Raw genomic sequence first — 20,598 nt, forward strand, 5'->3', positions numbered from 1 at the left:
CCCCCCTTCACGACAGTGACTGAGGGGACGGAGGGGAAGGGGCCACCCCCCCGCCTGAGCCCGCGCCTGCTGCAAGCGTGGCTGGGACCAGCCCTGCCTTCATGGCGGGTGCAATTAGATCTGTCTCTGCCTCTTCTGAGTTCTTATACATATTGCTAATGGTCAGCTTTTTCTTTTCACCTTCCAAGACCAATATATTTTCTTTCTAATTACCCAAGTTCCATTCACAGGCCAATACCATAAAGAGCCGAGCATACTTCAACTCCTCAAAAGCCCTGTGCCAGCGTAGGCAGCACATCAAATTTGATATCAATTTTCAGTCCACACTCACGAATCTAGGCCGTGTTTCTCCATTATTGTCACGGTGCCTACAAGGGTCAGTGGACCCTGTCCCCGGAGAGCCCAGACACTGGGACAAGTGTCGTTGAGGGTCAGCCTGCGAGCGACGCAAGCAGGGCTGACTCCTGTGGGTTCTTATCCTGTGGGACTCTTGTGAGTGATGGAGAAGCGACAGGCAGTGGAACGAAAGGAGGAGACAGTTCTGAGTGAACAGAGGGTTTATTGGAAACACCTCTTTAGACCAGAAGTGTCCGAGGAGAGGAGGGTACAGTGGGGTTTTGTCAGGGGCTAGCTGGGGGGAGCAAAGGGAGTGGTTGGCTACCACTAGCCAACCAGGGCCAGTTGCTGAGGGACCCAGGGGTAGGGAAACATAACGTGGACTAATCCGGAGAGGGTAGGAGGGGATTTACAAAGGCGGGAAGGGTGACAGACACTTAACTGAAAGTCACATAACAGGTGCAGGTGCAGGCTAAAATAACTCATGTGAGGGAGACAAAGGAATATTAATTAGGGGGGGTAGGGTACATAGAACCAAACCAGTACAGAAAACATATGAAGTATAACTGATTAAATTAACACACTGCCACATCTCCCCCTTTTCTTTTTACTAAAATGAACGAAACTGAGGGGGGTCCAGCAGATGCTCGGAGTCCGGGTAGCATTCGGCGAACTAAGTCTGTTGAGTTGGCCACTGATCATATGGGAGGTTTTCGCCGTCGCCTTCTTCCTCAAGCTCCTCTTCGAACTCCTCCAACTCTTCTTCAGGAGCCGTGGCCATGGCGACCCGAGCAGCAGCCGGAGAGGGGACAGATGTGGAACTTAAAACTAACTTAAACAGCAATCTCCTGATCAGTCCAAAAGCAATACAAACAATTAAAATAATAAACAAAATCAGCAGGCATGTTCTCAAAATGGACCCGACCCATCCTGAAAGGCCCCAACTCTTAAAAATGTTGCCCATCCAATCATCTGTCTCTCTTTTTATTTCACCGATCATATTTAGCATCTGCTCAATTAGTTTTCGTGTGCTCTTAGCCCGAGTCGACAGATTAAAACAACACAGACCCTCAAACTCCTCACATGTGTGACCGTGGAGAAGTAAGAGATAGTCTATGGCTGCCCGATTTTGGAGGGTGGCTTGCCTCGTTATGTCCTCGTCCTGCAGGAGGTTGAATAGCGTTCTGGAGGATAAATTTGCTTGTTTCGCCACCCAACATTCTAAATGTCCCAATTCCCCTATGGCCTTAGCAATGGAGACCCATGGGGCAAAAATCATGATTGCAACCCCTTTAGTTTTGCTCCAATGAATAATTTCCGAGTCGCAATCCGGGTCCAATTTTTTAAGGTCTCTTTTGGAGACTGCCAATCCGTGTGCACCACTTTGTTTCTTTTGCTTTTCTTTCCAACCCATAATTTGCGTTTTGTTGGGTGTGAATAGCCCCACCTTTCCTAGGGTGCATGGACCTCCGGAAAGACAAGAGGGGATACCTGCCCAAGCCTGATCTCCGCAGATCAGGAAAAGCTCCCTTAGGTAACCTTTTGGGGTGGTTGTAAATTGGAGGGGGAAGAACTCCTTTGGCCATCCTCTCGCACCACAAGTGGGCTCTGTCCAGCACATTAGATTGGACAACATGCTTGGTGCGGTGGTCTGAAGCGTTGGCCGAGTTGGTAATGTGAATGCAGGCTGGAGCTTTAGCCGCTCCGAGGAGCTCCAGCTCTCGGGGTTCCTCTCTCATATTTTTCAGGGAAAACATAAAATTCCTCCAGCTAATAAAAGGATTGACCCGGGGGATCTTACTGATACGGCGGGCATAATCGAGCAGTTTTTCGGGCATTTCTAGCTGTTTAAAAGGGATCCCCACGAGGCATGTGGACATCGGGTCTGAGGCCGATGCTTTATTGGGACAGATGTGATCTTGTCCCATGGATTTCGCGAGCAGAGCCCACACGTTGGCTCACGGCTGTGGGACGATCCAAGCTTGACTGATTGTTAGCAGCTTGGTCAGGAAGAGCAGGGTCGGGAGGCTTAGCATCCTGGGTCCGGGTCTGAAAAACAAAACTGGGGGGCCAAAGATTATTAATCTGGGTTACAAAAATAAGTAAAGGGGAGGTCATGGTCCCATTCCCACAGGATGGGAAGAGAGGGTCTGGAGGAGACTCGCCTTTGACGGCGGAATGCCGCCGAGGCCACCTGCGGCACACTGTCATCACGTTCCCTCTTTCTTTTAACAAACGGTTTCACCCATTTGGCAGGCACCCATTTGATCCCGGTAGGCGTGAGGACACAGGCGTACCCACGCCCCCACGTCACCAAGTCAAATGGGCCCTCCACCTTCCCTGACTCAGGTGATCTCACCAGCACTGGGGGTTTGGGATCGAATTTCCACTCCTTGTTGCACCCAAAGTGTGTTGTTATAGGTAGATGGGGACTTTCAAAAGAGCAATTTAAAAAGTTGATAACGTAAAGTGCTCTGGCCAATCTAATTGCCAGCGGTTCCACCTTCAATACCTGCTGTTGTTGCTTGAGGACCCTCTTGATCTCTTGGTGGGTCCTTTCTATGATTGCTTGGCCTGTGGTTGAGTGGGGGATGCCTGTCTTGTGCTCCACTCCCCATTGCTGCAGGAAGCCGGCAAATTCCCTGGACTTGTACGCAGGGCCGTTGTCTGTTTTGATCCCCTTGGGGATGCCCATGAATGAGAAGGCCTGAACAAGGTGTTGGATGGCATGTTGGGCCCTCTCGCCTGCGTGCGCAGAGGCATAGACAGCACCAGAGAAGGTGTCGACGGAGATGTGAACGTACTTCAATCTCCCAAATGATGGAATGTGGGTGACATCCGTCTGCCAGAGTTCGCAGCTCTCCAACCCGCGAGGGTTGACTCCGGCATGCAGGGTAGGCACAGCGTGGGACTGACAGGAAGGACACGAGCCGACAATCGCCTTAGCTTGTTGACGTGTGAGGTTAAAACGTCTAACCAAGCTAGGCGCGTTCTGGTGGAACAACTGATGGCTGAGCTTGGCCTGTTCAAAAACGTCAGGCAACGGGGCTATCGCTACAGGGGCAGCAAGAGCGTCAGCCTTCCTGTTACCCTCAGCAATAAACCCAGGCAAATCGGTATGCGACCTAGTATGCATCACATAAAATGGTTGCTCTCGGTGGGAGACAAGTTTAACTAATTTCGAGAGCTGCTCATACAGAGCTGTGTTAGACACCTCTTGTAAAATTGCCTGATCTGCTCTAGATACCACCCCCGCTACGTATGCGGAGTCGGTTACAATATTGAGAGGTCCAGGGAATCTCAAGTGCCCTGACGACAGCGGCCAACTCGGCTATTTGAGGTGAACCCTCAACCACTTTAATATCTGCCTCCCACTGCCGAGTTTCAGGGTCCTCCCAAGTCATTACCGACTTGTGAGAACTCCCGGACGCATCAGTAAAAACTGTCAGCGCATCGAGAGGTCTCCTGCTCTGGACACTCTTTAAAGCCAATTTAAATGCTACTTCCAAATTAAATAATTTGTGGGCCGGCCGATGAATTGAAATTTGGCCCGTAAAGGAATCTAGAGCGAATTGAAGTGCTTCATTTTCCTGGAGCAGGTGCTCCAACATGGGTTTCGTCATCTGGCCTGTTGACAGTCCGATTGGCATGTGAATACATTCAAAGTCGCATCCTGCCAAATCTTTCATCCGCGTTCTTGCTTTGCGGATGAGCTCAGCCATAAGCTCTTGTGGCTGTGTCATTCTTTTGGGCCGCTGGTGGCTGAGAAAGACCCATTCTATAATAAGAAGAGGGTCCTTTCTGCCTTGGCCCTTGGTGTTGTGTACTGATGTTTTTGTGCCTGTGTCCCATTGAAAAATGATCCCATGTAGATGTGGCAGCTTACCCAGGATGATGAAACGAAAGGGAAGCTCGGGATCACATCTATGTGCCTGTCGCAATGTCATTGCCTGCTGGACCTTCTCCAACGCTGCTTTTGCCTCTGCGGTAAGCACCCTAGGAGAACTGAGTTCCTCTCCCCCTTTCAATAAATTGAAAAGAGGGGATAGATCCTCGGTGGTTAGACCTAGCCAGGGTCTTACCCTATTTAAAGCACTGCAAAGCTGATGGGCGTCCGCAAGGGTACGGACATCTGTCCGAATTTCCAATTTTTGAGGCACAATGGTCCTCTTACCAATCTCCAGGCCCAGGTACTTCCAGGGTGGCATCCTTTGGATCTTATCCTCTTGCAGCTCGAACCCTGCAGCAACTAACGAATTTGTTACAAGGTCAAGCGCTCGCGTAAGTTCATCTTCGGTCGGCGCGCAAACGAGGATGTCATCCATATAGTGGTGGATGACAACCCCCTCCGTGGCTGCGCGCACAGGGGACAGCAAGGAAGAGACGTACTGTTGACACATCACTGGGGAGTTCTTCATCCCTTGAGGGAGCACCCTCCAGTGGTACCTCTTCCTTGGGGCCGCTCGGTTGATGGAAGGAACCGAAAAGGCGAAACGTGGGGCTGCGTCCGGGTGTAGAAGAATTTGGAAAAAACAATCTTTAATGTCAATTACAGCCAGATTCCAGTTTCGTGGCAGCATGGTTGGGGAAGGCATCCCAGGCTGGAGAGACCCCATATCTTCAATTACCTCATTAATTTGCCGGAGGTTGTGGAGGAGGTGCCATCGTTTTTGTCACTCTTTCGAATGACAAAAACGGGCGAGTTCCATGGAGAATTGGTCTCCACAATGTGACCTTTAGCTAATTGCTCCTCCACGAGCTCCTCAAGCGCCTGTAATTTCTCTTTTGTTAGCGGCCACTGCTCGACCCAGACTGGTTTATCTGTCGTCCAATTCAGCTTCAGGGTCAGGCGCTTTTCAGCAGCCGCTGCCCAAAAATTTTGCGAGGGGTCGGGAATGTCAGTTGTGACCCCCCACTGGGCCATGAGGTCTCTTCCAAGCAGGGGTTCCTGGTAATCTAAAACAAAAGGACGGATGGCAGCCAATTGTCCTTTTGGCCCCTTAATTTTTACCACGCTTTTTGACTGTTTTGCCGATTGGAACCCTCCTACACCTCGAATCTGTCCGACCACATCGTTCAGGGCCCAATGTGACGGCCATTCTGCGGTCGAAATAATTGTCACATCTGCCCCTGTGTCAAAAACCAGATCTTTATCTATTGACTCATCTCCCACAGTGAGCGTACATCGCACCAAGGGCTTTCGGGTGGAAATGTGATGTACAGCATTGACAGTGAAGGTAAGATGTTGTGGGTCACCATATGGGATTGCTTGTGCGATGACCTGGCTCTTGGGCAAAAATGTGGGTGGATGAGTGCAGCGCAGCCAGAGAATGAGGGCCCTGGGGTTGTTGTGAAGTGTCCCCGGGACTACCTCAATCTCCTGCAGAGTATATTTGCAATCACCGATGACGATGAACTTACCTTCACCGGTCATTGGCCACCGATGCAACTTCCTTGGGTCTATGGTGACGAAATGAAATTCCCTATCCGTCAGGTGCAATGGTCTGGTGAGATGCAACCTGTAGGGTTCAAAAAAGGAAGAGGTGGTGAGAATTGGTTTTGCCATGTCGAGTTCAGGTGATGTCGAGTCCGGTATAAAATGTCCATCCAATTGACCCCCTTTGGAGTTCCCTGCCCGGTCCACCCGATTGGGGTTGTCACGCTGGGTGGACCCGCGCTCCCCCTTCAGTGTTTTTTGCTGTGCCTGGGAAGGCACCAGCGTTCCCGGAGGTGTAGCTGGAGAACGCTGTTTTGAAGGTCTCCTAGGGCAGTTGGCAGTCCAGTGTCCGTGCCGAAGGAGGGTCGCCGCTGAGGCAGACAATGTCGAGGCTGTTGGGATGTGTCTGCAGCACGCACTGTCTTGGGCGGAAAAGTTGCCTGGGAGGGTGGTGGTGGGTTCCGCCGGGCAAGGAAGGGCACCTTCATCTGGCACACCTGGAGCATGGACTGGAGAGTGCGGGGCGGATCTAGGGGAAGACTTAAGATTGCCTGTTTACACAGGTCGTTAGCATTGACAAAAACAAGCTCCCCTATAATACCTTCCCGTGCACTCTCTGTCTTAATCTGAATCTCCACTGCTCTGGTGAGCCGCTCTACGAAAGCAACGAAGGATTCAGAAGGTCCCTGCCTAATGGTGGTATAGGGCGGTGATGGTGCGTCTGGCTGCAAACAAAAGAAAGCCTTGCAGGCTATATCTTTTATAATGGAGAGGACTGCCGAGGGTATTAGGGCTGCCTGGGACTCAGGAGAAACATAGGTACCTTCACCAGCAAGCAACTCAAGGGAAAGGGGATTGCCCTGTTCATCAACAGCTGGGAAGGGCAACTGAGGCATTGCCTCTCGCAGGGCTTGTTTGAATTCTGCGTCCCAGAGCTTAAACTCTGTGCCATTCATTAGGCAAGAGAAAAGCTGCCGGAGGTCAGCAGGAACAACATGAACACCTGCGAGATCAGCAGTGAGGAGGCCACGGAAGTAGGGACTCTCTCTGCCATAATCTTTGTGCGCCTTGCATAAATCCCGAATGATGCTTTGGGAAAAAGCATGCCTATTAGGTTTTGGTGTGTCACCACCACTTATTCTGCGGTAGGTGACAGGTGCAGCAGAAAGAGTAACTTCCGGTTCACCCTCACTCATTTCTTCTGGTTCCCAACCGTGGGAACCGGAAATGAGGGCGTGGGAAAATTGCTGGCAAGATGGCGTCCTTTTGGGGCGGGGAGAGGGACTCGGCTCCACCTTAGGGGCGTGTTGAGGGGCAGGGCGAGTGGGCCGGACCTTTTGGGAGGAGGGAGGGGACTGGGGAGGGGTTATGGGAGGGGCTGGGGGAGGAGCTGAGGGAAGGAAGGGGTTGGAGGAAAGGAAAGGGTTCTGGGGAGGGAGGAAGGGTGACGGCCACGTGGTGGAGTGGACGCCATTAGGTTTATCACAGCCGCCATTTGGTGGTTGGTGTGACGCACTTAAATTAAACTGAACCTTGGGTTTGCAACTCGGGGAAGCAGGGGGGAGGTGAGGTCCTCGATCTGCCTCGCCAGGGCTTCTCGAGGAGTCCTCAGCAGTCCGTCCAAGACTACTGAGGCTGGGGGACCGGGAGTTTTTCAGAGAGCCTTGGCTAGCAACCCTCTGGGTCGCTGCTCTCTTTAAAATTCCCCTTCTCGGGGCAGAGGGACTGGGACTGGGGTGAGGGGAAACCGGGGCAGGCTGAGTTTCCAGAGAGCTTTTCTGCACTCCCTTATTCGTTGCTGTCATCTTTAATTGTAAAACTAAAAACGCTAATTTCTGTGTGTCCTGGTCCGCGACGTTTCCTAATTGTAATAGTTTCTTTTCCACCAGCTCCCAAAATCGGGAGCTGTGGACCATTGCCTGGGACACCCTCGGGTAGTGCAGGAAAACCCATCTGATCAGCCTTTTTAAACAACCCTTAAAACACCTAACCTTATTAGCTTCTAGCAGTTCAACGCAAACGTAATAAACCCCTTTCTGGGAAGCAGACAGGGAGGCACCCATCCTGCCTGTATTGTTTCTGGAGCCAGCGAATGTAAAATTGCAACGAAAAAAAAACGCCGCCACGCGCCTTTTAAACTGGTGGAACCACGCTCACGACCGCCACCGTAAAAAGCCGGCGCACGGCGCTTAAACGAAGCGGACTGGCCAGCAAAAACTCACACCAGCTGGCAGTCCCGCGAGCCAGCGCTCGCACACAAATAAAAATTTTAAAACAACCGAGGGAACGAAAAAACACCAGGGGGAACGAAACCGTTGCAGGGGGCCAAAACCCGATCCCCGGGGGTCGCGCGACCGCAGCCTGGGGGTCTTTCCCACACAGGCTGCCACAGGGGGAACTCCGTCCCCACCAACCCGCCCCGCGGTCAAGGGGGGTCTACTTACGTAAAGACCCCTGGCGTGGGTGCTGCAGAACTGCTCCAGAAATCTACTGCCAGGAGGAGGACCGTCTTCGGAGCACGGCGGAGATGGCTACCCTCCCCTCCCTGGGGAGCGCTCCTCCGCGGAGGCTGCTCGGACCCGAGGCGGCGCGACGTCCAGGGATTATATCAGATGGGCTCAGCTCTTCGCTGATGTCCACCAATCCTCTCCGTGGGGTCCTTAAAGGCGCTGAGAGCCCCTTTTTAGGGCCGCACGGTGGGCGCCGAAACGCTGTCGCAGTGCTCACTAAGAGTCGATGGACTCTGTCACCGACTAGCCCAGACACAGCGACAGGCGTCGGCAAGGGTCAGTCTGCAAGCAGCGCAAGCAGAGCTGACTCCTGTGGGTTCTTTCCCTAAAAGGGCTCTAGTGAGCGATGGAGATACAACAGGCAGTGGAATGAAAGGAGGAGACAATTCTGGACGAACAGAGGGTTTATTAGAAACACCTCCTCAGCCCGGGATTGTCCGGGGGGAGGAGGGTGCAATGGGTTTTTGTCAAGGACTAGCTGGGGGGGGGCAAAGAGAGTGGTCAACCATCGCTAGCCAACCAGGGCCAGTTGCTAGGGGACCCAGGGGTAGAAGAACATAACTTGGACTAATCAGGAGAGAGTAGGAGGGAGTTTACAAAGGCGGGAAAAATAACAGACACTTAACCGAATGTCGCATAACAGGTGCAGGTGCAGACAGAAATCATGTGAGTTAGACAAAGGAATAATAATTAGGGGAGGTAGGGTACATAGAACCAGACGAGTACAAAAATATATAAAGTATAACTGATAAAATTAACACACTGCCACAATCATAGTTGCCAAAAAGGCCATCCACGAGAGTGGAAACCATGGCTGAATTCATGCCTTTCTCTGAGATCACTTTTACAATTGTCTGTACATCTTTGGGGTTTACTGGCGTATATGTTCTTTGCTGGTTACCCTCCGGTCCGGTAACCCTTACTGGGAAGGCTTTCACTGCAGCTGCCGGTGCCCATTTGGCGCAAGCTATTTTTATCTTTCCCCAGTCAGTGAACTGGGCCGGCTCACATTGTAAACCCCTTTCGGAGTGGCTTAGGGTTTTATTAGGTTTCGCTCTAAACCGTGTTAGCTCCGCTCTTTCTGTTTCTGAGTCCCAATCAGTGTCCGACAGCTCTCCCGAACTGCTGCCGCTGGTGGTGTCCGACTGAGAGTCAGAAGCTGAATGCGCAATTCCGGGCTCCCGTGCCGTTTTGTGCGGCTCCGGCCCCGCCTCTCCCTTCGGGGGTGGCGCTGCTCCCTCCCCCTGGGCTTGCCCTGCCTCCCGTGGGGGGAGGTCTCTCCCTTACATGGAAGCAGCGCTGAGCGCAGCTCCCGATTGGGCATGCGCTCTCTGCTGCCCTCCCGTGCATACGCGTTAGCGAAAGCCCGCCGCTCCGTGCTGGGCGCGCGCTGTCTGCCGCTCTCCCGTGCATACGCGCCCATGGAGAGCCACGGCGCCGCTTTGAGCATGCACTCTCTCCCTTCCAGCCGCGCGTACGCGTCAGCAGGAGTCCGCGGCTCCTGTCCGAGCGTGCGCTCTTCTCCCTCTTCCCCGTCTTTTTCCCGCACATGCGCATCAGCAAACACCCGCCACTCCGGGCTCTCCCCGCTGAGGATATCCAGGCCCCGCCCCTCCCTTTGGCCAGCGCCATTTTCAAACGCGTATGGCGGGGGTGCTACTGATCACCAGGACCGTGGATCCCCAAGGCTCTGCCCAATGGGGCTCACTGGGAATCATCCAATGGGCTCCTCCAACGGGGGATGGAGTTGAAGCAGTGCACAAAGCTCTTCCCGCACGCAGGACACTGTTAGGACCTCTCTCCGCTGTGCATCTGCCGGTGGACAAGCATCTTGATGTGCTGGATGAAGCTCTTCCCACATTCTGAGCATGTGTAGGGGCATTTCCCAGTGTGCACTGTCTGCTGCATGATCAGGCCAGAGCTGTCACAGAAGCTGTTCCCGCTCTCCCCACACACACAGGGTGTCATATCCCAGTGCACAAAATCTGGTGGCGTTTGAGGTGGGAGCTCTTTCTGAAGTCTTTCCCACATTCTCCACATTTATAGGGCCGTTCCCCAGTGTGGATCCTTTGGTGGACAATCAGGCTGGAGCTCTGAGTGAAGCTCTTCCCACATTCCCCACACTCATAGGGCCGTTCCCCAGTGTGGATCCTCTGGTGGACAATCAATTTGCAGCTCGTAGTGAAGCTCTTCCCACACTGCCCACACTCATAGGGCCGTTCCCCAGTGTGGACTCTCAGGTGGATCATCAGGCGAGAGGTGTCTCTGAAGCGCTTCCCACATTTCCCACACTCACAGCGCCGTTCCCCAGTGTGGATCTTCTGGTGCCGGACCAGGCTGGACTTTGCACAGAAACTCTTCCCACATTCCGAGCACTGGTGCAGCTTCTTGCCATTGTGAAGCTGTTCATGCACCACCAGCTCAGAGCTCTGGCCACATCTCTGGCTGCCTTCCTGGCACAGGGTGGGTCCTTCCTCCTCGGAGCACCCTGCCATGGGTTTGGAGCCCCTCCTCGGGCGGGATCTCTGTGCCTTTTCCTCCCCGTTGCATTCCTGTGCCATGGGGCCGCTCAAAACAGCCTCTTCCACGAGGTTCTGCTGAGGGGATTTGTCCTCCCTGGGCTCCTTGTCTGGGGGAGGAAGGACAAGGACAGGATGGGATTTGCCTCCGTGCCAGAGGCAAGGCCAAGGAGATCCCCCCAGTGCATCCCCAGCAGGACGGCATCGGCAGCGGGGTTGTCCTGCAGCCGGGGCCAGGCTGGGCTGGGAGATGGAGCAGGAGAGAGGAGGAAAGGGGCACTGACTTCCTCCTCACCTGCCTGGGGGTCCTGGGGCATCCTCCTCTTCCTCACAGCCTTCTCTTCCTCCATCCAGCCAAGGTTTGGCAATGGGAATTCCTGGTTTGTGGGAAAGACATTCTATGAGTGCATTGGCTTTGAAGGTCCTGCTGTCCATGTCCATCTCCAGAAGTCACCGCATGTCTGGTGTCCATAAAATCCTCCAAAAATCGAGAAGAAGTCCAAAAACACTCTCCCAGGGCTTCCCTGTTTCCAGTGTCCTTCCTTTGGGGTTATGGGGGTCCCTCTTCTCAGAGCTGCTGGGGGCCCGTGGGTCCTGGGGATCCCCCCTCTCCCGCCTCCTGCTTCGGCTCGCTCAGGGGGTTTTGGGGCTGTCAGGGATCATCCTGCCCTGATTCTGACTCGGCTCCCAGCTGTCCCAGGGTCCCCTTCCTCAGCATTCCCCCACTCCAGCCACTCAGCGCTTCTTCCCCCGACAACACTTTCACGCTCGGGGGGCCCGGACCCCCCTCATCTCCAGCCTCCACCACCCCTCCACAAACACTCCACTCTGCAATCTGCGAGTTCCAAACCCCACATTCCTTCCCCTCCCACACCCCACACCCCCCCAAAAATAAAAAGCCAAAACCCCCCAACAGTACCGGGGATCCCGGGATAGATTTGGGGCGAGCTTCCCCTCCCCGTCACCTGCGGGCTGCCGGGCAATGCGATGCGGTCGCGCCCAGCGGAGCTGCGGCCTCAGCGGGCTCGCCGTGGAACACCGACCCTCTCCCGCTGTCCCTCCTCTCGGTGCTCGTCGTGTTGCTGCTCCTCCCCTTCGTCTCTCCGTCCTCTTCCTCCCGCCCCTCCTCCGCCCCCAGCCCGGGCCCCCCTTTCCCGCCCGCTCTGCCCCGCGGCCGCCGCAGCGCCGCTGTTGGGTAGGGGGGAGCCAAGATTGGGGGCATGGTGGGGATACGGGCATGGGTGGGGACATCAGGGCACACGGACATGGGTGGGGACATGGGTGAACTTCCAGGGAATGTGGGGCATGGTGGGTTTGAGTGAACTGAGGTCTCTTGGGAGTGGTGTTGGGTGCTGTGTCATGAAACTGAAATTCCAGATCATCCCAGCGTGTGCCGTGGATCCCAGAGGGGAATTCCCAAGGCTCCCAGGGTGCCGGTTCTGCCCTGCTGCCCAGGGGAGCTGTGCCCAAGGGGCAGGTGACAAGGTCCTGAAGCTGTGTAGGCTGACAAAGCAGACAGCAAAGGTTGGTTTGCTGGACATTTTCCAGCCCATTGCCAGCTCAGAGCAGAGGGAAGAAGAAAAGGAAAGTGAGTCCCTGACAGAATCCCAGAACCATTGCAGTGGGAAGGGCCCCTGGCCGTGGGCTGCAGTGCCAGGAGGGAGAGACGCCTCTACCCCAGTGAGGTGCACATGAGACCACAGCAGCACAACCTATGGATTTTATTGAACATATGTTTAATTGAATGTTATAAACAATCTTGTAGTAGCTGGATTTCACTGTAATTTATTTTCTTTAATTATAAAATTGTAATTGCTTGTAAATAAATATGATGCCTTCTAAAGTGCTTTGAAGTAGGAAAAATTTGTAAATGCTTGTGAGCAATATAAAAGGGGAAGCAAGGCTTTCACAAGAGTAAGTGGGCTTGCAAAGGATTTATTTTAGGATATAATTATTATTGCAATGTATATTTCCAAGATAGCATAAACAGAGAGCAGTAGAGCATAAAAGAAGTAATAGCAAAACCCCTTAAAGTGGCATCAGAGGACCTCTGATGTGTTCAACTCCGATGTGTTCAACTATTGAAGTGTGTAAGGTTGCAGAAATCTGAATTAAGATTGTGGTCTACAAGCTCAAACTAAATCTGCTCAATCACTTGAGGAAATAATACATCTGCAACGGTATAAAAGACTGCAGACTGCAGAGGTGGGTGTGTACTGGCTATGCCAGGCACCTGTGTCTTTTGCTTTCTGTTTTATCCCTTATTATGCTTTATTAAAACGCTTTACAATTTTAAGCGGAGTGTGCTTCATTTTTAATCCTGAACAAGAAATGTGAGGTAGAGAAATAGGAAAGAGGTGTCAGAGAGAAAAAAAACCAGGAATTCCTTTGGCTCAGGCTCTGCAGCTGCTGGGCAGACCCACAGAGCCCAGTGCTCCCCACTTCCACCTATTAAAAATGACATTATTTTATAAAAATAACATTGGGTCCTGCATTTATGTATTAGCTTTTGCATGTTGTTATTGATCCTAAGTATTTAAATATGGTACAAATTGTAACTCTTTTGAACTGCTTGTTAATATAATATAATCTATCAGTTTTAGTAGGAACTGTATTGCTCATAGAAATAGTAGTGTAGAAAATATAATGTCTGTGTATTGCTTATAGAAATAAGGGTGTGATGAGCAGATTGTACTCTAGACCTTAGCAAAACAGAAGCTGTGCAAAGGCTTTTGTGTGAGTAGGAAGAAGAGTGTGAGGCCATGCACTGCCTGCCCTGCCCAAGGGATAACAGTGACACAAGACAGAGCACCGGAGGAGACTGGGGGAGAGCTCGTTAACTCCTCTGATCAGAAAAGTGTGAAACACCAAGGATGAAATCACGGGAAGGAATCAAATTGATTCACTTGATCTCAGGATGTCACACAGGTGAGTCAGGATGGGAAACCTGAACACGAAGAGCCTCTGCGAAATCCAAGGCTCTGGGGACTGTTTAAACAGTGTATAAGCTAATGGATATGCATGTAACCCCAGCAATATAACAGTATATGGAGAACATGATTTTAAGGTTTTTTTAGTGCTCTTTGGCCATGCGTCAAAACTCACCCAGAGCTGGAAATACTGCCCTTCTTTTACCCTGTTTTTAAACTACAAAATTCTAAAGAATGAGCTTTGTTTTTCACAAGGAGCAGTGAAGCCCCTTTGGAACCAGCTTTTTTTTGTCTCTGCTGCCCCTCCATCACCAGGAACCCACCCGGGAGCTGCCTGGGACCCATCTTGAAGCAGTGGTCACTGGGCCCTGTTGCTGGGGGCAGGTTCCCTGTAAACAATCACTGGGAGCTGTTGCTGGGGACAGGGGCTGTGTCACAGTGGGGACAGGGGCTGTGTCACAGTGGGGACAGGGGCTGTGTCACAGAGGAGCCCTTTGTGACACCCCACTGCAGCCCCTGTGCTCAGTGTCCAGCAGGACAGGACAGGAACACAGAGCTGGTGAGGAGTCTCTGCTCAAAAGCTTGAGACTTTCCCTGCTTCCTCAGCTGCCTGTGGTGCTGAGGTTTTTTCCCAAAGATTCCCATTTCCCCCTTCTCCACTTCCAGCCTTTTCCTTCCTGCTGAAGGATGGAGAAGAAACCCTCGAGGCAGCCCAGGGTGGCCTGGCAGGAAGACGGGGATCCCCAGGAAAGCAGCTCCCCAGTGCAGCCCTACAAGGTGACAATGGTGCAGTCCCTGCAGGCTGGTGAGTGAGGGGCCCTGCTGGGTTGGGTGAAATTTTCCCCTGCAGCCCCCAGAGTTCCTAGGCTGGCTCAGATCCTAGAGGGCTTTGGAGGAATATTTCAGGGACAAGGCAAAAGATTCCAAAAGAGGCTCTAACCCCCAGATGTAGTCCACGATGTTTATTCTCAATGGTTTCCAGGGGAGAAAGAGAACGAGTGAGGAAAAGCAGGGCCTTATCTAGACTCCTGCCAAGGAAGAGATAGTTGGAACTATCTTGGGCAGCCCGGAGCCCGGGGGATGTCAGCAGGGAGAGCCTGTTCCAGGCTGGGATCTGCGTGGGCTGTGGGCGAGGGGAGGCTGCTGGGGGGTCCCCAGGGAGCTGCTGGGGCTGGGTGTGCCCTGAGGGGTCTTTTGGAGCATGGAGGGGCCCGGGTGAAAAGCACAGCTCACTTTTGTTAAGATGTTTAAAGTTTAATAATAAACTTTATTAATAAATAAATAAAGTAAAAAAAAAAAATATAATTAGAGATGTTAAAAAGATATTTAGAGTTTATAATAACTTTATTAATAAATCAATATAATAGATAAATAATAAAAATAATAAAAATAAGTATTACACCATAAGGCACATTTAAAAAAGCAAAAGTTACACAAATCTGGTTGCCTGGCATTTCCATCCCAAGGCATGCCTTGCTTGGGAGAAATGCTGCTGAGGCCTCGGCCTTGAGGAGCTGCAGCTTGGCCCAGCTGTGCTGGGGCTTAGCACAAACACTGGCTGCTCCCTGCCAGGGCTGCTGCCTCATCTCCTCCTGTTTTTTTTTTCATTTTCCCAGCCTTGGGAAGATTGTTTTTGTCTGAGTGGCAAACAGTGGGTGCAGCTGTGCCTGTCCTGGCTGGGATATGGGAGAGGGGCTGCTCTCCTGGAGTCTGGAGTATTTTAGAATAATTATTCATTTCTGCCCATCATCTTCACAAACTCACAGACACACACACACACACACACACACAGACAGTTAATCCCCATTTTGCTGCATTAGACAATGTCCAAATTGTCTCGCAAATGTCTGCAGTTGCTTTTGCCATGCCCAGCCTGTGTTGTTGGATTGTGCTGGAACTCCCGGTGCCTGCTGGCCCTGAGCAAAGGCACTGCTGGTGCTCCCAGGTTGGGCAGAGGAGCTGCTCAGGTGAGCTGGGGGCTCTGCCTGCCCTTCAGCCCCTCGGGGCTGTCCCAGTGCAGCCCCCTTGGCTCTGCTGGGAGCCTCAGCCCGTGCCAGGCACAGCTCCAGGCAGAGGGAGCCAAGGGCGCTCCGCCAGGGCTCCATCCCTGTCCCTAAAGCCACGGCCAGTCCCCTCTGGGCCACCGGGGACATCTCCTGAGGGGAATGTGCTGCACTGTGAGAGTGGCACGCAAACAGCGACACGGAGGCAGGAGGTCTGCAGGGATGGAAATGCCAGGCAACCAGATTTATGTAACTTTTGTTTTTTTAATGTGTCATATGGTCTAACACTTATTTTTATTATTCTTATTTTTTATTATTTATTTGTTATATTGATTTATTAATAAAGTTATTATAAACTCTAAATATCTTTTTAATGTCTCTAATAGTATTTTTTTTACTTTATTTATTTATTAATAAAGTTTATTATTAAACTTTAAACATCTTAACAAAAGTGAACTGTGCTTTTCACCTGGGCCCCTCTGTGCTCCAAAAGACCCCTCAGGGCACACCCAGCCCCAGCAGCTCCCTGGGGACCCCCCAGCAGCCTCCCCTCGCCCACAGCCCACGCAGATCCCAGCCTGGAACAGGCTCTCCCTGCTGACATCCCCCGGGGCTCCGGGCTGCGCAGGAGCCCGCAGCTCCCGGGCACTGCCAGGGCCTCCCTGCTGCCTCCCCTGCAGCCTCCACCCTGGGCAGGAGCTGGCAGGGCACACGCACGGGCACACCGGCTCCCCGGGCACAGCCCGCCCATCTCCGGGCTGCCCAGGCCTCTGCAGGTGCCCCGCGCTGTCACAGGAGCTCCATGGGGACACGCCAGAGCTCTCCCTGTCCCCAAAGAACACAGACACTGTCCCCACTCTCCCTGTCCCCAAAGGACACGCCAGAGCTCTCCCTGTCCCCAAAGAACACAGACACTGTTCCCACTCTCCCTGTCCCCAAAGGACACGCCAGAGCTCTCCCTGTCCCCAAAGGACACCGAGCCCCACCCGGGGGCTCCCAGCAGAGCCATGGGCACATCTCAGGGGGCTGCGGCTGCTGAGGAGCCCTGGGGGCACAGGCACTGCCAGGGCCTCAGGGCTGGCAGCCCAGTGGAATATATGATGTAATTCGTGTTCATGCAATATAAATGTATAATCATCCATGTTCATGAAATATCGATGATATAAATACAGCTGCATTTAGGGGGAATACAGCAGCAGTCACCCGTGATTGGAAATAAAGTAAAAGGATTAAGAATTGAAAAATGCCCTTGCTGGAAACTTGGGCAAGGACCATAATTTACAACAGAAAGGAGGGTGGCTACGAGAAGAGATAAGCCCACTCTAGAGATGGATTCCACAAAAGCCAACAATTATCACTCGATATGGATCTAGACTTCATCATCCAGGGTGTGCATCCCAATACACACCGAGATTCCCCGAAATTGAATCAAGTATTCATCTCTTTTCAGAAATCCAATCAACCGTCCAGCAGTGAGGAGGAGAATCTCATGGAGAAAGAGTGGGAAAAGGACAAAGAAGTAGCCATCACCCTGGCTTAGAAATAAAGTAAAAGGATTAAGAATTGAAAAACCCCTTGCTGGAAACTCGGGCAAGGACCATGATTTACAACAGAAAGGAGGGTGGCCATGAGAAAAGATGGATCTAGACTTCATCATCCGGGATGTGCATCCCAATACAAGATTCCCCAAAATCGAATCAAGTGTTCATCTCTCCTCGGAAATCCAATCAACCGTCCTGCAATGAGGACACAATTTCATTAATATGGAGAAAGAGTGAAAAAAGGACAAAGAAGTATGAAGCAATGCCCTCTCCGGCCAAAACTGTATATAACCTGACCCTGCTGGGACAGGAATTGTGAACAGGGGAGCTCCGGTGCGATAGAGGCCGGGGCTGGGTTCACCCAGGGCTGACCCTGGGCTCGACACTGACTTTGTTTGTGGCTTTTTCAGTTTTTTGCAAATTTTGTTTCCAAATTTTATTTTTGTTAATTGTTAATTAAATTGTTAATCAAATTCATTTTTATGAATTGGATAGGCTACGTATTTATAACACCAGGGCTCTTCACGCTGCCAAAGACAGGGCACGGCACGGGCACTGGAACAGCACGGTGAGAATCAGGGCAAAGCCCTCAGCACAGAAAGATTTCACAGCAAAGCCACAGCAGGACAGGGTTCCTTTCCAGGCTTCACCCTGCAGCTCACCCAGTGCTTAAGGCACAGGCAGGAAAAAGAACAATCCAAAATGCAGAGTCAGGCAATCCAAAATGGAACCAAATGAGAACTGTCTGTCTCTGGCAGTGTGTGTGTGTGAAGGTGATCTCAAGAGAAAGGATCAAAAGGACCTGGCCCAAAGGCTGCAGAGCTCTTCACTTAAGGCTGAGGCTGCAGCAGCATCTCATCCTGAGATGAAAACATCTGTTTGGGTGTGGGGCTGCAGTGCAACAGCACAGAAAGGAAAATTTTGAGCGGGAGAAATGATTGGACACAAAGAACTCAATCCCAATTTTCAGTGGCAGAAACGATTCCACCCTGTGTTGGAGGCTGCACACCAACGGGACAGGAGCACTGGGAGACGTTCCTTGAATTTCATTGCAGCATCAGTCTCATAACGAAGGCTGAGACGATTAAAGATGGCAACAGTTCACGTGCTGCCAGCAGCAGCAAAGATCTCTTTGTTCCAGGGCATCTTGAAAACATTCAAGCCCAGAGCATATTGCTAAAGTTTCCAGACAATTGTTCTAGCCAGTCACTGACAGCACACGTACACCGGCTTCAAACAATGCTTACTTGGATGCTTTCTATTGACAATAAACAATATCCCATTATTCAGTTCAAAACTTTATACTGTCTTGCTAAGCATATTTTTCTGCAGTCTTAAGATCTATCCTAGCCAAACCTAACACTCAGACTATGGTTTCATGTCCTTGCTTGCTGTACTAATGCAACTTTTCCTTCTTTCCAGCTTTGCAGTTGCAGATAATTCTAAATTCTGCTGCTCCTTCTGTTTCTGAGGCCTCCTTTTACAGCTTCTACCTTGATAAGGCTGAAGGCACAGGCAGGAAAAGCAACAATCCAAAATGCAGAGTCAGGCAATCCAAAATGGAACCAAATGAGAACTGTCTGTCTCTGGTAGTGTGTGTGTCTGTGTGAAGGTGATGTCAAGAGAAAGGATCAAAAGGACCTGGCCCAAAGGCTGCAGAGCTCTTCACTTAACAGCACTTCAGCTCAGCAGCAATGGAACTGAGGAGTTCAACTGAACCATTCAGTGGTGCAATAACACCTCGGAGCTTTTCAACTTAACCAGGCTCCAGCTCCACAGGACTTCACTTAGAACTGAACTCAAACCCAGCATCCCAGAAAAGGACTCCTAAAGGAGTGACCATCTCTGCAGAGGAACTTTCCCTCCAGGCAGAACTGAGTGACAATTGGAAAGGACTCCAGACACCAGGAGAGCAGCCCCTCTCCCACATCCCAGCCAGGACAGGCACACCTGCACCCAGTGTTTGCCATTCAGACATAAACAATCTTCCCAAGGCTGGGAAAATGAAAAAATAACAACAGCAGGAGATGAGGCAGCAGCCCTGGCAGGGAGCAGCCAGTGTTTGTGCTAAGCCCCAGCAGAGCTGGGCCCAGCTGCAGCTCCTCAAGGCCGAGGCCTCAGCAGCATTTCTCCCATCCTGGTGGGGCTGAGCAAGGGGAGGCGAGGGCCCTGCAGCCCCACGAGGCAGGAGATGCCAGCTGAGCACAGCCCCTCCACGCTGGCACCCCGTGCCAGCCCAGGGCTCCTCATCCTCCAGAGCCCCCGCAGCTGGCGGGCACTGACAGCCACAGCAGAGGGGTCTCTGTGTGCCACGCAGCCCCCTGGGCTCAGGCACTCCCTGCCCTTCCAGAAAGATCTCCCAGCGCTCTCCGTGCCCCTCAGGAACACCGAGGGCAGGGTCAATGCCAGAGGCTCCACGGGGACGTGCCAGGGCTCTGCCAGCTGCCAAAGCACCCCCAGCTCCCTGCCAGGCTGGAACTGGGTGTCACTTGGCACAGCAGGGCTGTCCCCAGGCTGCTGAGGGGCCCTGATGTCCCAGCATCTGCCAGGGGCTCCGTGCTGACACCCCAGGGCCCTCCAGGCTGGCAAAGAGCTGTCCTGTCATCCATGGTCACACAGGGGCCACTGCCACACCCCAGTGCTGTCCGTGCTCCGAGGAACACTGAGCTCCCCAGCAATCCCAGGGGCTCCACGGGGACACCCCAGGGCTCTCCAACGTCTTTGAGCACACTGAGCTCAGAGGCTGCAAGAGGATGAGCATCGTGACATCAGTTCTGTCTCTAAGCTACTGATATTTACAGGGAAAGGGATTGTCTGGAAGGCAGCCTTGTCCAGGGCACTTCAGCAGCTCATCTGTGAAATCTTTGGGTCACTTTTGGGTCTTTGGGTCACTTTTAGGTCAGCTCTTTCATTCCGGGGCAGCAGCCATAAGGAGATGCACAAGAAGTCAAATCTAAAAGATCACACTGTGCCCCTCTCAATACAACTGAGAGCTTTGTAAATGGGACATTTTCCTACTGCCTTGACCCCATTCCAAGGCAAAGCAGCCAGCCCAAAGCATCCTGCCCCGACCTTCCAGGGGTCTCCAGACTGCTCCAGGGCAGGGACAGCAAAGGCACGGTCAGGGCTTCCATCCTTATGTAACAGAATTTCTTAGAGAACATGAACATGAGGTATTTTGGAATGAGATCTGAGCTATCCCAAAATGGGGCCCAGGCTCAGGCCTGTGTGGAAGTAAATAAGCCTGTGGTGCCGTTAAAATTTAGATTAAGGTGGGTTTATGCATTAGACAGGATAGTTATAGTGAAATTATGGTAGCTAC

General features: G+C 52.2%; 2 protein-coding genes across 3 annotated transcripts; both read right to left on the reverse strand.

Annotated features, from left to right (window-relative positions):
* Window positions 1-521: 521 nt before the first annotated feature.
* LOC134562062 (uncharacterized) lies at window positions 522-7,028 on the reverse strand. Of its 2 annotated transcripts, none has more exons than XM_063419524.1 (2): window positions 5,758-7,028; window positions 522-2,398 (listed from the first exon to the last, which is right to left on the reverse strand). In XM_063419524.1, exon 1 carries the CDS (start codon window positions 6,967-6,969, stop codon window positions 6,022-6,024), a length of 948 nt encoding a protein of 315 aa, XP_063275594.1. In that variant the 5' UTR covers window positions 6,970-7,028; the 3' UTR covers window positions 522-2,398; window positions 5,758-6,021. The 2 variants fall into 2 exon arrangements, with proteins under 2 accessions (XP_063275594.1, XP_063275593.1); XM_063419523.1 differs by having other exon boundaries at window positions 5,758-7,013.
* Window positions 7,029-9,964: 2,936 nt separating this feature from the next.
* LOC134562113 (zinc finger protein with KRAB and SCAN domains 1-like) lies at window positions 9,965-10,921 on the reverse strand. The gene has a single exon (XM_063419569.1). The coding sequence runs from the start codon at window positions 10,842-10,844 to the stop codon at window positions 10,248-10,250; it is 597 nt and encodes a 198-aa protein (XP_063275639.1). The 5' UTR covers window positions 10,845-10,921; the 3' UTR covers window positions 9,965-10,247.
* Between the last annotated feature and the right edge of the window lie 9,677 nt (window positions 10,922-20,598).

Source organism: Prinia subflava, chromosome 26 (assembly GCF_021018805.1).
Source record: "Prinia subflava isolate CZ2003 ecotype Zambia chromosome 26, Cam_Psub_1.2, whole genome shotgun sequence".
In the NCBI taxonomy this organism is placed as follows: Eukaryota; Metazoa; Chordata; class Aves; order Passeriformes; family Cisticolidae; genus Prinia; species Prinia subflava.

Bases quoted from the DNA above. Each gene is read 5' to 3' on its own strand.
- LOC134562062 (XM_063419523.1), bottom strand. From the start codon at position 1,972: ATGTTGTCCAATCTAATGTGCTGGACAGAGCCCACTTGTGGTGCGAGA.
- LOC134562113 (XM_063419569.1), bottom strand. From the start codon at position 10,844: ATGGCACAGGAATGCAACGGGGAGGAAAAGGCACAGAGATCCCGCCCG.